The sequence below is a fragment of the Myodes glareolus genome, chromosome 14, assembly GCF_982192425.1.
Source record: "Myodes glareolus chromosome 14, mMyoGla1.1, whole genome shotgun sequence".
NCBI classification, from domain to species: Eukaryota; Metazoa; Chordata; class Mammalia; order Rodentia; family Cricetidae; genus Myodes; species Myodes glareolus.
Genome location: NC_142039.1, coordinates 78,485,274 through 78,500,574, shown reverse-complemented (window position 1 = coordinate 78,500,574; position 15,301 = coordinate 78,485,274). Strand labels below are relative to the sequence as shown.

General features: G+C 44.1%; 1 protein-coding gene and 1 pseudogene across 1 annotated transcript; both read left to right on the top strand.

Annotated features, from left to right (window-relative positions):
- Positions 1-1,373: 1,373 nt before the first annotated feature.
- LOC125408882 (large ribosomal subunit protein eL8 pseudogene) lies at positions 1,374-6,070 on the top strand (annotated as a pseudogene).
- Positions 6,071-9,954: 3,884 nt separating this feature from the next.
- Positions 9,955-14,689, top strand: Fam240b (family with sequence similarity 240 member B). Its single transcript, XM_048447549.3, has 2 exons — positions 9,955-10,187; positions 14,093-14,689. Exons 1-2 carry the CDS (start codon positions 9,994-9,996, stop codon positions 14,184-14,186), a joined length of 288 nt encoding a protein of 95 aa, XP_048303506.2. The 5' UTR covers positions 9,955-9,993; the 3' UTR covers positions 14,187-14,689.
- Positions 14,690-15,301: the final 612 nt, after the last annotated feature.

Sequence of the window (15,301 nt, the reverse complement as noted above, 5' to 3'; positions counted from 1 at the left end):
TTTTTATCCTGGAATATTTTGTTTTCTCCGTTGATAGTGAACGATAGCTTGGCTGGGTATAGTAGTCTGGGCTTGCATCCATGGTCTCTTAGTCTCTGCAGTACCTTTATCCAGGGCCTTCTGGCTTTCATGGTTTCCATAGAGAAGTATGGTATAAGTCTGATAGGTTTACCTTTATAAGTTACTTGACCTTTTTCCTTTGCAGCTCTTAATATCCTTTCTTTAATCTGAATGCTTTGTGTTGTGGTTATTATATGGCGAGGGGATGGGGTTTTTTTTATCCAGTCTATTTGGTGTTCTGTATGCTTCTTGAACCTTCATAGAAATATCGTTCTTTAGGTTGGGAAAGTTTTCTTCTATAATTTTGTTGAATATATTTTCTGGACCTTTGATCTGCAATTCTTCTCCTTCTTCTACCCCTATTATTCTTAGATTTGGTTTTTTTATTATGTCCCAGATTTCCTGAATGTTTTGTGATGAGAATTTGTTGGATTTGCTGTTTTCTTTGGTCAGAGCGTTTATTTTCTCTATGGTGTCTTCATAATCTGAGATTCGTTCTTCTATCTCTTGTATTCTGTGGGTTATGTTTGCTTCTGAAGTCTCTGTTTGTTTACCTCGATTATCCATGTCTAGCTGGCCTTCAGTTTGTGTTTTCTTCATTGCCTCCATTTCAGCTTTCAATTCTTGAACTGTTTCTACTACCTATTTGATTGTTTTTTCTTGGTTTCCCAGGGTGTCATTTATGGATTTACTCAATTCTTCAAACCTTTTGTTATATTTTTCTTCCATTTCTTTACTCATTTCTTCAATCTTTTTGTTATACTTCTCTTCCAGTTCTTTAAGTGACTTATTCATACCCTGTTTAAGGGACTCTATTGCTTTCATAATGACACTGTTTTACACTTCTTCCGGAACAGGGTGTTCAAGTCCTTCTGTAGTAAGATCGCTGGGATCTGGTGTTTTCATGTTGTTTTTCAGATTGTTGGAGGAATTCTTGCCTTGGCGTCTGCCCATCTCTTCCTTCAACTGTTCTCTATTGGATCTTCTGGTACTGGGTCAAGTTCCCCCCCTCTGATGAATCTTCTGCTAAAGGATCAGTGCCCCTTGCTGACCAGGATTCTTGCTGAGATGATGCAGGGCCTACCTTTCCACCACCGGCAGGCAGGCTATTGAAACACAGTCACTCCCTCCTGCTGGGTTACACTTCCAGCCTAGTCCCAGCCTGCAAGCCAGCTGAGCTGGGTGTTTTTATGGCCCTGAGGAGGAGGAAGGGAGGAATAAATGAAGGGGTTCCTGGATGAAAGGTGGGATGGGCTAGGAGGCAAGAGGACTTAGCCCCTGCAGAGTGGCCAGGGAGTCAAGGGGGACCGGGGATGTCTGAGCTCCTCCTTGTGGGGCTTCTGCCGCAGGTCAGAGCAAACTCACCCCAATGATGAATCTGCTGCGAGATGATCAGTGCCCCTTGGTGGCCAGGATTCTTGCTGAGCTGATGCAGGGCCTACCTTTCCACCACCAGCAGGCAGGCTATTGAAACACAGCCACTCCCGCCTGCTGGGTTACACTTCCAGCCCAGTCCCCTCAGGCAAGTTTTATTTGTTGGATTACAAACAGAATGTCATTACAGGACTGAATTTTGTTTATTTACCAGTTTGCTTCACATATTTCTATTTATTCATTTTGGGATTTTTGCAGGAGGAGAACATAAAATTTTTAGAGAAATGCTTAGGTTTAGCTGAAAAGTCTTTGCAGAAGTCTAAACAGGTGAGTGGAGTCAGCATGAGGGCATTTCCGGCTCTGTGTCCTTTAGAGATACCATATGAAGCGCATAGGCTTAAACAAGTCCCTAACCCACAGTACTTGAGAGTCTAATTGAATGTATGAAGATCAAAGCCGGATAACATGGTGGCTTGGTTTCTGCCAACCCATCTAGGCCATAGCAAGAGCAGCTAGTGACCTTCTAGACCATTTGTGACTCCAATTAGGTTAGAAGATATCAAATTGAACAGCATGGATGGGAAGGAAAGAACCTTGTTCCTTGTGGTTGTGGTGTTTCATTTCCACCCTGTGTTTGCCTCAGTTAGTTTCTTGCATGGGTCCACAGAAAGCTCACTAGTTCATGTAAGGATCAAAACTTGGGCACCCAAAGGCAAGTCTGCCCAGTGCACATGTTCTGACATTCTGCCCAATGTATTGTCTCAAACTTCATTGCCAATATTTTAAAATAAAATTTCACCTTTTTTAAAAAAAAAATCTCCACCACTAGCCAATCCTCAGAGAGGGTAAGGCACATTACTTAGTGGAAGGTCCAAGGCTCTCCCTACTGTATCTAGGCTGAGCAAGGTATACAAAGAGAATAGGTTCCCAAAAAGCCAGTACATGCAGTAGAGATAAATCCTGGTGCCACTGCCAGTGGCCCCTCAGTCTGCCCCACCCATGCAACTGTCAACCACATTCAGAAGGACTAGTTTGGTCCTATGCTTGTTCCTTCCAGTCTGGCTGGAGTTGGTGAGCTCCCATTAGCTCAGGTAGACTGTTTCAGTGGGTGAACCCATCATGGTCTTGACTTCTTCGCTCATATTCTCATTCTTCCCACTCTTCAACTGGACTTTGGGAGCTCAGTCCAGTGCTCTGATGTGGGTCTCTGCCTCTGCTTCCATCAGTTGCTAGATTAAGTTTCCATGGTGATATTTAAGATATTCATCAGTCTGATTACAGGGCAAGGTCAGTTCAGGCACCCTCTCCTCTATTGTTTAGGGTCTTAGCAGGGGTCATCCTTGTGGATTCTTGGGAATTTCTCTAGAGCCAGGTTTTTGCTAACCCTATAATGGCTCCCTCAATCAAGATATCTCTTTCCTTGCTCTCATCTCTGTCCTTCCTCCATCTCGACTATCCCGTTCCCTCAAGCTCTCCTCACCCCTCCCTTTCTCCCCTCCTCTTCCCCTAAAAGATGAATATGGTATGTACTCACTCATAAGTGGATACTAGTTATAAACAAAGGACATTGAGCCTATAGTTCATGATCCTAGAGAAGCTAAGTAATAAAGTGAACCCAAAGAAAACCATATATAGACCCTCCTGGAAATTGGAAACAGACAAGATCGCTTGACAAAATTGGGAACATGGGGGTAGGGGGGAGAAAGAAGGAGGGAAGGCTTTTTTTTAACTTCTTATTTTAAAACAATTTTAGATTTAGGAAAAGTTACAAGAAGAGTATAGTGTATTCCCATACATCTGTCACCCATTTTCTTTAAGATGTTGGCATCTTACATAGATTTGGAGGAAACCAGAGGCACGAAGGCACCCACAGTCTTTCCTAAGAAGCCACTGCCTTCCAACCGCACATGACAGGGGATAAAATCAACAACCCGAAACTTGCAGATGGAAGGTAAAAGACCTGAAGTTGAATTGTTTTAATCCAGTCTCACAAGAGCAAAAGTGGAGGCACTGAAGATGAAAATTCCTCTTGTAAAACATCAGAGCTTAATATTAGTTCAGTAGCACGGGAGAGATAGTCTCCAACAGTTTGCACATCTACACATGACTTCGTGTTTCTTATTTCTGAGCTATTAAGACACTGCTGATCCATGCCACTGAGATTCCAGGAGCCTTGCCATCTTCCCAAGCCCTGGAGAAAGCAGGAGGATCAAGCAATGCCTTTCCACTGCCTCTTGAGTGCAGATGAAGTATATGATTGATGATTTTCACTGGCTCTATGCGGGTAGGTCCAGAGACAGTAAGTCACAGCTGACAGTGGTCATCAGTTTGCTAGGGAAAACAGGATGGACCCATTTGAGACCTGTTTCCTGCCTTAGACCTATGTTTTCCTAAAATCGCTATCAATTCTTTTTCTTTTTTGATACAAGATCTCAAGAACTCCATGCTGGCTTCAGACATGCTCTGTAGTGAAGGATGATCTTAAACTTCTCATCCCCAGTCTCTCCTTCATACATGACATTTGTGGTGGTTCATTTGGTACTAGGGATTGAACACAGGGGTTCACCCATACTAGGCAAGCACTCTACCAAAGTAGCTACATTCCCAGTTCACAATTTCATTTCTTGTGGATCCAAGCTGCCAGTGCCAGCCACTATTGTGCTGCTCACAGTCGACACAGTAAAGGAAGTAGAGAGTATAAAAAGTAGAGAGTATAAAGCATATTTTAAGAGAGAGAGAGAGAGAGAGAGAGAGAGAGAGAGAGAGAGAGAGACTAGAAAGAAGATCTGGTCTAAATCAAAGTGCACTTTATGGTATAGAACTTGTCAAAACGCTAAAGGTTGAGCTTCAGTTTTCCAGCCGCACAAGCAGCTGTGAAGAGCCTGTAAGAGAGTGATGATAGCAATCGCTTTTAGGAGACCAGTCACTTCTTCAGCATGCTCGGCATCACACAGTGAATGTGATTATTCCGCCTGATCACAGAGGGCACAAATCTAGCATCCTAAGTGGCACCAGAAGCTTTGCTAACGGCATCTGTCCAGGCTCTAACACTGGGCCTTGGACAAAGGGCTTCTTATCCCTGTCATCTCAGGTTTTCTAATCCTAATAGCCCAGCAACAGAAATAAATAAACCTTAACAATGAGCTGAGTCAGTATGCAACAAAGCATTTGATATCATGCATAAACCAACGTTGATGAGGGTGTATGTCGGGGTGCTTCAAGGTGGTTAACATTTTTTATGCTTGCCATGGGAGAGCAATAGATTGTTAGAATCCTGCAAACATCAATATCATGTTTGAAGAATGATGTAGCAGTCCATGTATGAAGTACCATGAGCTGGATCACAACAATTAGTCTCTGTCTCGTGGATAATGAAACTGGGACTCAGTATGAAAAGCTCATGGTAGTGACCAGCCTAATGTCCTCATTCTTGGTTCCTTCATAGATCTGACTGACAAAACACAACCGTAGAGTTGGTAAGTGAGTCCTGGGATGGAAGTTGTAGGGAAAGCTGTGCCCACATGCCCCCTTATGAGACATGGTTAAGACCTCCATTCCCAGCGACTGCTGTAATGAGAAGCAGTGGGCTCTGTTTGGTGAATTCAGATAGCATCTGTTCAGGTGTGGTATAAGAAAGAGAGCTCCAAGGCCAGCCTGGTCTACAAAGCGAGTTCCAGGACATCCAGGACTGTTACACACTGAAGCCCTGTCTCAAAAAGAAAAAAAAAAAAGAAGGAAGGAAGGAAAAGAGGGAGGGGAGGGAGGGAGGGAGAGATAGAGAGAGAGAGTTTTTTCTTTCTCCTCCAACCGAGCAAGGGAAAGAAAACCAAGGGGAAGAAGGTGGTCCCTGCCCCCACCGTAGCGAAGAAACAGGAGGCTAAAAAGGTAGCGAATCCTTTGTTTGAGAAAAGGTCTAATAACTTCTGCATTGGCAGGACATCCAGCCCAAAGAGATCTCACACACTTCGTCAAATGGCCCCGCTACATTAGGCTGCAGCGGCAAAGGGCCATCCTCTATAAGCAGCTCAAAGTACCTCCTGCCATTGACCAGTTCTCCCTGGCCCTGGACGGCAAACACATACCCAGTTTCTCAAACTTGCCCACAAGTACAGGCCAGAGACAAAGCAGGAAGAAGTTGCTGGCCCGTGCTGAGAAAAGAGCCGCCGGCAAAGGGGATGTCCCAACTAAGAGACCACCTGTCCTTCCAGCGGGGGTCAATACAGTCACCACCTTGGTGGAGAACAAGAAGGCTCAGCTGGTGGTGATTGCCCACGACGTAGACCCCACTGAGCTGGTGGTCTTCCTGCCTGCCCTGTATCGGAAGATGGGAGTCCCCTACTGCATCATCGAGGGAAAGGCCAGGCTGGGGCGGCTGGTCCATAGAAAGATGTGCACCCCTGTTGCCTTCACACAGGTTAACTCAGAAGACAAGAGTGTGCTGGCTAAGCTGGTCAAAACTATTAGAACCAATTACAATGAGAGATAGGGTGAGATTCGCCGCCACTGGGAATGCAATGTCCTGGATCCTAAATCTGTGGCTCGAATTGCCAAGTTGGAAAAGGCAAAGGCCAAAGAACTCGCCACTAAACTGGGTTAAATGTACTGCTGAGTTTTCTGTACATAAATATAATTACAAACCTTCAGAGAGAGGGATGGAGGGAGGGAGGAAGGGAAGGAGGGTAGGTAGGTAGGTTTGGGGGGCTAAGAATATTTGCTACTTTTCTTTCAATATGACCAAGTATCTGACAAAAATGTCACTTAAAGAAGGGAGGGTTCAGCTCTTGTAGACCAGGCTGGCCTTGAACTCAGGCTCCAAAAAGCTACAGAGAAACCCTGTCTTGAAAAACAAAAACAAAAAAAAAGAAGGAAGGGTTTATTCAGGTTTAGAGTTCAACGGGTTTCAAGCCATAATGTCGAAAAGATAAGGTAGGACGATTGTTAGGCACTTGGCCACATCACTTCTGTAAGCAGGAAGCATATAGCCGACAGGAAGTGGTTGAGGTTATAGAGTCCCCAGTGATCCATTTCCTCCAGCAATGCTCTACTTCCTAAAGACTTCATTGCCGATCAAAACAGCACCAATCACTGAGGATCAAGTGTTCAAACACGATCAAACCACAGCACTAAAGGAGAAAGTTCAAGGTTAACACTACAGATAGAGAATACACCCCCAGATCCTGAGTAGCAAAGGGCAGGCCATGGACTACACTCAGAACAACCCACCTTTTCTATGGCCAAGGTGAGGTTGCACTCGGTGTTGAACACATTGTCTTGAAGCAGTTAGTGCAGGTACTACTCAGGACCACAGGCCAATGCCCACCATTGCTGTCCTCGTCACTTAGTTCATGACCCCTTCCTAAGGGGACACTCCTCCATGGAAACAGAATCCCTAAGTTCTTGGGGTGAGGGGTCAAGACAGGATTTCTCTGTGTATTCTCCTGTTGTCCTGGAACTCATTTTGTAGACCAGGCTGGCCTTGAATTCACAGAGATCTGCTTGCCTCTGACTCCTTGAGTGCTGGGATTAAAGGTGTGCGCCACCATCACCTGGCTACCCCTAAGTACTTTCTGACCCAAACAGGCCATCATACTGCAGATCCCTAATAGTCTCTCATCCAACTTGTCTTGGACAGGCTCAGCCTCAGTTTACCCCTTGGGTATGTGGACATCTATGCTTTTAGCTGATTAGTGTTCCCCAGTTCCTGGATACACAAATGCCTTGCCTGCTAGACAAGCTGTTCTCCATAGCCAACTCACCTTCCAGTCAAACAGAAAAAAAATCTCAGACTTCATGAGGTGACAAGCTTGTTGGAGGAGTGAGCCACTTGTTGCGGCTAGCTTAGACCCTAAATAATCACACAGAACCTATATTATTTAAAGCACTGCTTGGCCCATTAGCTCTAGCTTCTTATTGGCTAACTCTTACATCCTAATTTAACCCATCTCCCTTAATCTGTGCAACACCACGAGGTCGTGGCGTACCAGCAAAGTTTCAGTGCTTCTGTCTCTGGCGGTGGCTCCATGGCTTCTCTCTGACTCCACCTTCCTTTCTCCCAGCATTCAGCTTAGATTTTTCCTGCCTACCTATATTCTGCCCTGCACAGGCCCAGAGCAGTCCTTTATTAATACAGAGGGGAATTGCACAGCACAAGCTGGCTGCCTGCTGGGCTCTCCTGTCTTCGCCATAATACTGTTTAGCTTAAAATGTTAATTCTAATTTTAAATAAAAGAAAGACATCTCTATGAGTATATATTTGGCCAAACTATCCTTTCTATGAGTACCAAACATGTGATTTGAATTTGAAAGTTTTAGAAGCAGGGTTTGGAGCTACAACACTGTTAGTGGAATGCTTGCCTGACATGCATGAAGCCCTGGGTTCCAGCCCCAGCATCGCATAAATCCAGTGTGATGTGCACACCTATAATCTTTGGATAAGCTTAGCAAATCTGAGGCCAACCTGAGCTAGAAGAGACTCTGTCTCCAAAACAACATGTTTGTATTAAAGGAATCTATAAACCATATGCCTGAGGGCTTCTTACTTTGCACCCACATTCCTCCCAGCTCAGCATAACAGTGCTGTGTTTGTCTGTTTGTCTGTCGTGTGCTTGTGGACACACACATGGAATGCAGGTGGAAGTCAGAGGACAACTTTTAAGAATCGGTTCTGTCCTACCTTGTTGGGGCACGATGTCTCTTGTCACTTCTCCTTCTGTCCTTTACGCTGCAGCTATGTGGTTCCTCAGCCTTCCTGGTGGCTCTGCTTTCTCCACGTCCCTTCCTGCCTTAGGAGTGCAGGACTACAGCTGTGAGCCATGGCCTCTGGCTTTGTACAGGGGTCCCAGGGATCAAACTTGGGTCGCCAGACTTCTGCAGCTAACATCTAGCGCTTGTGCTCACGGATCCATCTCTTCAGTTCAAGCAGTTTTCATCTCACATGTGCACCCCAGCAAGTGGAATGCCATGGATTCTCCTGTAGGTACAACCAAACCCGCAGGAAACTCAAGTGCATGGAGAGGCAGGCATTCCATCTCCTAGTCCCATGAATAAAAATGTAAAATCTAACCTATTTTTGTTAACAGTTTCTCTTCCAATATACAATGACTAGAAATATGCTAGAGATCTCCACACTGAATCCATTTTCCAGGAAACAAAACTAAGTGGGAGATACGTCTGCCCCTGGAGACGGAGACTGTGCCGTCATCAGGTTGTAAGACAGCCCAGGTTCACAGACACTCAGAGCTCTGTCCCTGCTCGGAGAGACCTCAGTAAGTCACCAGAATTGAACAAGTCTCTTACCCAGAAAGGGTAAAAGTGGTCCTCTCTCTGACCTTCTCTCATCGTCTAGGTCCTGGGATAGCTTAAAGGGCAATTTTCATTTCTCGGAAAGTTCTTTGTATAAAAACAGTCATTTGAAGAGAGTCATTAAATTAATTTGAGAACAACTGAATATCTGTTAAATTCCTCAAGTCACCAAAAATAACAAGACTAAGTTCTTCTCTTAAGGAAACTAGGCCCCACTAGCTCACCAACATCCAAGCATTGAGGTACCTGTCAGTCATGGGAGAGTTCTGAGATCCTTGGCAGAGAGAGAATGCAAAGTCACTTTGCCTTCTTTAAAGGAAAGGAGTGTGGAGGGAACTCCAAAGCTGTATGGACAAAATCAACTAATGCCTCTGAGCGTCTGCTTCCTCATGTACAAAATGGGAAATTAATTAGCTCAAGTTGGCCATCCATAATGTACGAAGAGAGTCCTCTATGAAGGTGAGCAGACCTGGTTTAAACTCGGCTCTGTTTCAGTCACTAGGGAGGCTAATTCTATTGCTCAGCCTCCTCGTCTGAACAATGAGCGTAAAACCACCCGTCTCACAGAGCAACACTGATGGACAACAGTACAGTGGGTAGAATGCTTCAAGTGAGGAGCTGGGAGAAATTCATCAGGCAATGTGCTTGTTGTTCAAGTGTGAGAAGCTGAATTTGAAACACCAACACCCATGTAAAAACCAGGTTAGCTTTGTCCCCACATTGGAAGGATGCAAAGACAGACAGACTCCAGGAATATATTGGCCAACCAGTCTAGTCAAATAAGTGAGCTTCCAGTGAAAGCCCCTGCCTCAAGTGTTGAACTCTGGTCTCCACATGAGCACACATAGGCAAGTGCGGGTGCACACCACATATACACAATTACAACTGATTCAAAGAAATTTGTTTTTTTTTAAATCAATAGATTTGTAGTAGAAGAAAATTGATTGAAATCCACAGGTGTCTCATTTGGGTAAAATTTACTTTAATTTCTGTGTTTTAGAATCATTTACATTATTTTATTTTTTCTATACTTTACAGTATAGCGAAATGGCTAAAAGACAACAAAAAAGTCAACTGCTTAAGAATCAGATTACCTTCATGGGCTACAGGTTTTTCTTTGTTCAACCATTTTCAGAATACTTTTTGCATCATTGTGATTATCTTCATCTGCAGTGACAAACACAGAGTCATTCCATGAGTGTGTGATGATGGGAAAAAGTGTCGATTTAAACTCATCCGGATCCGGCGCATCCCCAGATGAGTGTGTCGCTACTTGCTGGACAATGCTCTGTCTTTCATGTTGCAGGGATGAACAGTCAGTACATGCGCAGGGAAGTCTTCTGCTGTGAGACCTGCGATGAGCTCAAAAGCTTCTGGGAAAAGGAAATTAGCAAGCAGACTTGCTACCGAGAACTTGAAGAAGATCGCCAGGAGAGAAGCGCTCTGAGAAGGTATGTGGGTTGCTGTTCTGTCCTACGTTCCTTGGGAATAAACCAAATTTACAGAGGGACCCAGTTCTTTTTCATCACTCACTAGGATAAGAAGGTGGGTGATGGATTCTATATTACAGAGGAAGGAAGCAAGAACAAGATATGGAGGGAAAGAAGTATATTAAACTCACAAGTCCCAGAGAGGTGTCTCCACAAATTGCTCAGTACATCAAAGAAGGAGCAGGTTTTAACCAGAATATAGCAGCCAGGAAGAAAGTGTAAGCCATATCTTTTGGTGGATCTCAATGACAAAGCAGCAAAGAGAGGACAGTTAAAGGCTGACTAGTTTGAACAATCCCAGTGGGCTTCTGGCTGGCTGGCCCCCAGTACCGACTCTGGGATGCTTTCCAAAGGAGAACACAGTGGCTGGTGTGGAAGTTGATTATGGAAAAAGTTGAAGCTACAGACTTGGGTGTAGATGGTTTAGAAATTGCTGAACCTTTTACTGGGATGAGAATGTAACTCAGTTCTTTACCTAGAATGTACAAAGCCCTGGGTCAGATCCCAGCACCAAACAAGGTGTGATGCAAACATCTGTATTCCCAACTCTGGACAGGTTAAAGCAGAAGGTTCAGAAGGTCAAAATCATCCACCTAGGCTACATGAGACCCTATCTCATAACAGAAGGTAAGGAACGAGTCCTGGGAGGAGCAGTCTTTCTCCAGTCAGGACATTTTTACAAGAAGTCAGAACATAAAATATAGAAAGTCAGAAACCAAGATTAATAGAACCACTCATTCAATATCGCCAGTCTTTACAAGGTTTCTTGGGTGCATCTACAGCCTGTTTCTCACTCAACTGTCAGCACTGCTAATAGTTTCAGCCCAGAAAGCTGCTTGCAGTGAAGGGCTTTCTTGCCGTTTGTAACAAGTTCAGTAGTATTTCTTGCCTCAAAACATTGGCTGTCAGCAGGATTCCCATTCCACATTGTGGTAAAGGTGCCTGGAGGGCAAAGTTGCCCCTACTGAGAACCAATAGCTTACAGATATCAACAATACTTCCTTCAACACAGACAGAATCAAGTTTCAGGTTGTCCAGATGACTCAGCATGTAAAGGCACTAGCTACATAAGTCTGAAGGCCTGTGTTTGATTCCCATAACCAACATAAAGGTGAAGGAGGGGACTGACTCCACAAAGTTTTCCTCTGACCTTCACATACATGTCATGACATGACACATGCACCCACATATACACAACATGCATGAACACAGGCACACATACACAATAATAATAATTTGAATTGAAAAGATTCTGTTTCCTACCATTGTTTACTCAAGAGATATAGGTATGTTGATACAAGCCATAATCCTGGCAGTTAGGATGTAGAGGTAGAAGGATTAGAAATTCAAGATCAGCTACCTTAAGAGTTCAAGATCAGTCTGAGCTATGGTACGGTTTTTGAGTCAGGCAAGGACCCGAAGACTGAAACACACACACAGAGAGAGAGAGACATGGGTGCCAAAATTGCCCCAAGAATGCCTTGAATGTCCTCTCTATTGTGTTCCAGGGCAGCTTATATAGGGTCTCCTTGACTAATGGCCACACCCTAACTCTCAGCTGCAAGCCCACCAGAAACCACTCCCCTGCCATCAGGAATTCCTGAGGGTCTCGGGCTCAGAGCAGCTGCAAAACAAGTTGTTTGCTCAGAGCAGCTGCAAGCATAGGAAAACAAGTTGTTTACTCCAGCAGGCAGGGGTCACAGGAAATTCAGGGTCTGGAGTCCATAGTCCCCAACATTACATAGAGCCTGTCTCAAAAATAAATCAATAAAAATAAGAATAAAGTAAAATCCCTTCTTCAGCTCTTCACAATTATAATCCCAGTACACAAGGACCAAACTAAGTTTTAGGGTTAGCTTGATAGGTTTGTCTGCATGAAAAACTAGTTCACAAAAACCTTCCACATCTGAAAAGACACATATTAAGAGTTTGGGAGTGGAGGTAATGCAGTCTTTTTTTCATTAGCAAATGAATTTCTTGTTTTAGTTGGTACTCTACCGAAGAGGGATCATTTATTTACACAGTTGAGCAGCAGGAACAGTTCAACTCCTCAGAGCCTGTCCAGGTTCTTTGCCCCTAAAATAGGAATAGTCCCACTGAGACATGGACTCACCAATGGGACAGTTGCTCACGTAGGCCAGACTGGCCTCAAACTTGTTGTGTATCCGAAGATGACCTTGAACTTCTGATCCTTTGGCCTCCACGAAATTGCAGACATGAACCACCACATCCAGCTTTCAACATCGCTTTCTAAAAGATTTTAAGCCCCAAAGAAGAACCTCCCTCCATAACCAAAGGAGAACCCTGCCACTTTTCCATCCACATCCTTAAAAGTGTCATCAGAAAGGTTACCACACACTAACCTTGCTTAGAGGAAGCAGGCCTATGGTGGTGTCTGGAAAGCAACTGGTTTCTAACAGTCCTGATAGCCTTATCCCTGCCTCCATTCCTTGTGTCAAACTAGCAAGAAAGTCTGAAGGCTCTCCCTGCCAACTGCAGTTTCCTCTCCCCTTATTTTCACAGTTCCTTCCCTAAATCTGCTTCTGGGAAGACCCCCAACTTAGATGCATAATGCCAGGCAGAAAAACTACAAACCTGGGCTCAGATCCTCACTGCCTCCCATTGATGACACATTATCACTTGAAAATCGCACAGACACCACCACCCCACCCTGCTCTCTAGTTAAGCCCAGTTAATTCTACTTATCAAGGAGAATCAGAGTATCTTGATATTAACTGCCACCCCTATCCCAAAAAATCTAAAGAATCTAAAACAATGAATAAACATGATTTGGTCTCCATTTGAAAAGTGACACCAGTATTTCCAGGCTACAGGCAAAAACCAGCTATATTGCTCTTCTCATATATTCAGATCTCATTGTTAAAGATTTATTGGATTTTCATTTATGTATGTGTATGTGTTTGTAGTTGTAGTATATGTGCACATGAGTGCAGTGTCTGTGGCAGCCAGAAGAGGGCATCAGATACCCTGAAGCTGGAGTTACAGGCAATTGTGAGTCACCTGACTAGGTTGTAAGCAAATACAGACCCTTTGCAAAAGCAGGGAGTGCTCATAACTGCTGAGCTGTCTCCCTGCCTCTTTTCTTCCTTTAGCTGAATAGATCACAAATCAGTTTGTCATTATAGTTTGTGTTTTCTACCTACCCATTTGCCAGTCTGTTCATTTCTTCAGGGATGTGTTAACAATGGTGACTGTATCATTTAAGGCTCTTTTTCTTTTTTTCTTTTTTGAGACAGGTTTTCTCTGTATATCCCTGGATGTCCTGGAACTTTCTCTGTAGATCAGGCTGGACTCGGGAATCCACCTGCTTCTGCCTCCCGCGAGCTGGGATTAAAGCTATGTGCCAATGCCACTTAGGTATCATATACGACTTAAATTCTAAGTCCTCCAAATTCATTCCTCAAAATTCTTTGGGTTAACTTACTTCTTTTCTCACTTTTCCGCAGAAAACTGATGGACTATTTTTTTAATGAACTCTTGCTATGTTATCCCAGCTGGCTTCAATATATTAGACTCAAGTAATCCTCTTGCCTCGGGCTCCCTACCAACTGAGACCATATTCACCAGCTCTTTCACAGTCAGCTTGTTGATGACTCAAAAAAAAATTTTTTTACTGGGATTTCGACTGAAATTTCATTGAGTCCAATAGTAATTTTTGAGAAGGCTAAATTAAATCTGATGAAAGACTACCTGTTGTAGTCTTCACTTGTTTTTCTATTCTCTTTCTGTTCTTTATTCATTCACAACAGTCATAGGCTTCTTTGAACAATATTTATGAATCAGTGGACCAGCAGGCATGGAAACAAGTGCACTAACCAACTGCATTGTGGTGTCTCCTCCCTCAGGCTTCGAGAAGAATGGAAGCAGAGGCTGGAGAAGAGGCTGAGAATGCTGGACAACCCTGATGAGGAGGGAAAGCAGGCTGGCCCCGAGAACTGAGCATTTCTAGCAAGCCTTTCCTAAGGGGAAAAAGACTTCTACTGAGTTAGACTGACTTACTAAGCAGAACTTCCCCTATTTGTTCTCCCATTTGAGAAAGGACAGACATGAAAACCCCACCCTGTGCTAATAGAAATTGTTATTCAGCTCAGCAGGCTCCACACAGAGGACAGGGTGGCTGCAGGAGTGGGGTGCTTGGATTGTTTAATGCGAAAAACTCTTTGAATTAGTACTCCTCCCCAGGTTTCAAAGATTCATGTAGTATAGGCTGGTTCTGCATTCTACCCTCATTTTGAAATCTAAATGCTTTCTCTGAGCTTGCCTGAGGCAATGACCCTGATGGAATCTGACTTCCCCACCTCTCCAGAAATTGATCACAAAATCTTTGTTTCCTTTCTCCCTTTCTTGTGTATACAGATTTGCCATAGCCTGCAGAAATAAAACTAGCATGAATTTTGAAATTTTAACAATATGATTTGAAAATAAAATTAGTTTTCTCTTCCTATAAATTTGGACTTTTTGGTGATTGTGTTTTATTTAGGCACATGCAGAGGAGGTAGAATCCTGCTGAGCAGTCTTGGTCGGCTCACCCTTACCCTTGATCACCTCGAAATTGCCTGCCGTTGTGTCGAGTCCTTTCTCAGTCAGTTCCCTACAAGCGTCAGTTCCAGTTCCCAGACACAGCCTCACTTAGCTTCTGTCTGGCCCTGAGCAAGCTTGTTAGACAAATGACATAGCAGCGTGGCTGGGGTTCTGCTGTAGGGAGTCCTACAGCCAATAGCCTTGAAGTTACCCGCCCACTTGGGTGTGGCCTCTTATACTATAAACGCCCATCTAAAGCAGAGCATTTCTGGCCTCTCTGGCCTCTCTTCCAGCTGTGGGATTCGGTTGCTGCTGTTCCCCTTTCGAGCAGAAGACTGTGATTTGTGAATCTACCCCTAAATACATAACCCTCTATTATACTCAATTCTGAGCTAGTGTGGGATTTCTTTTAAGGGTCCTTCATCAGGACTCCTTTGCCTGAGGTTCCATACGGCAGGGCGGGAGCAAAGAGAGATAAGATGTAGAACTCTGGCACCAAGGCACTTAGGTGGCCAGAGGGAATCAAAGGCTGA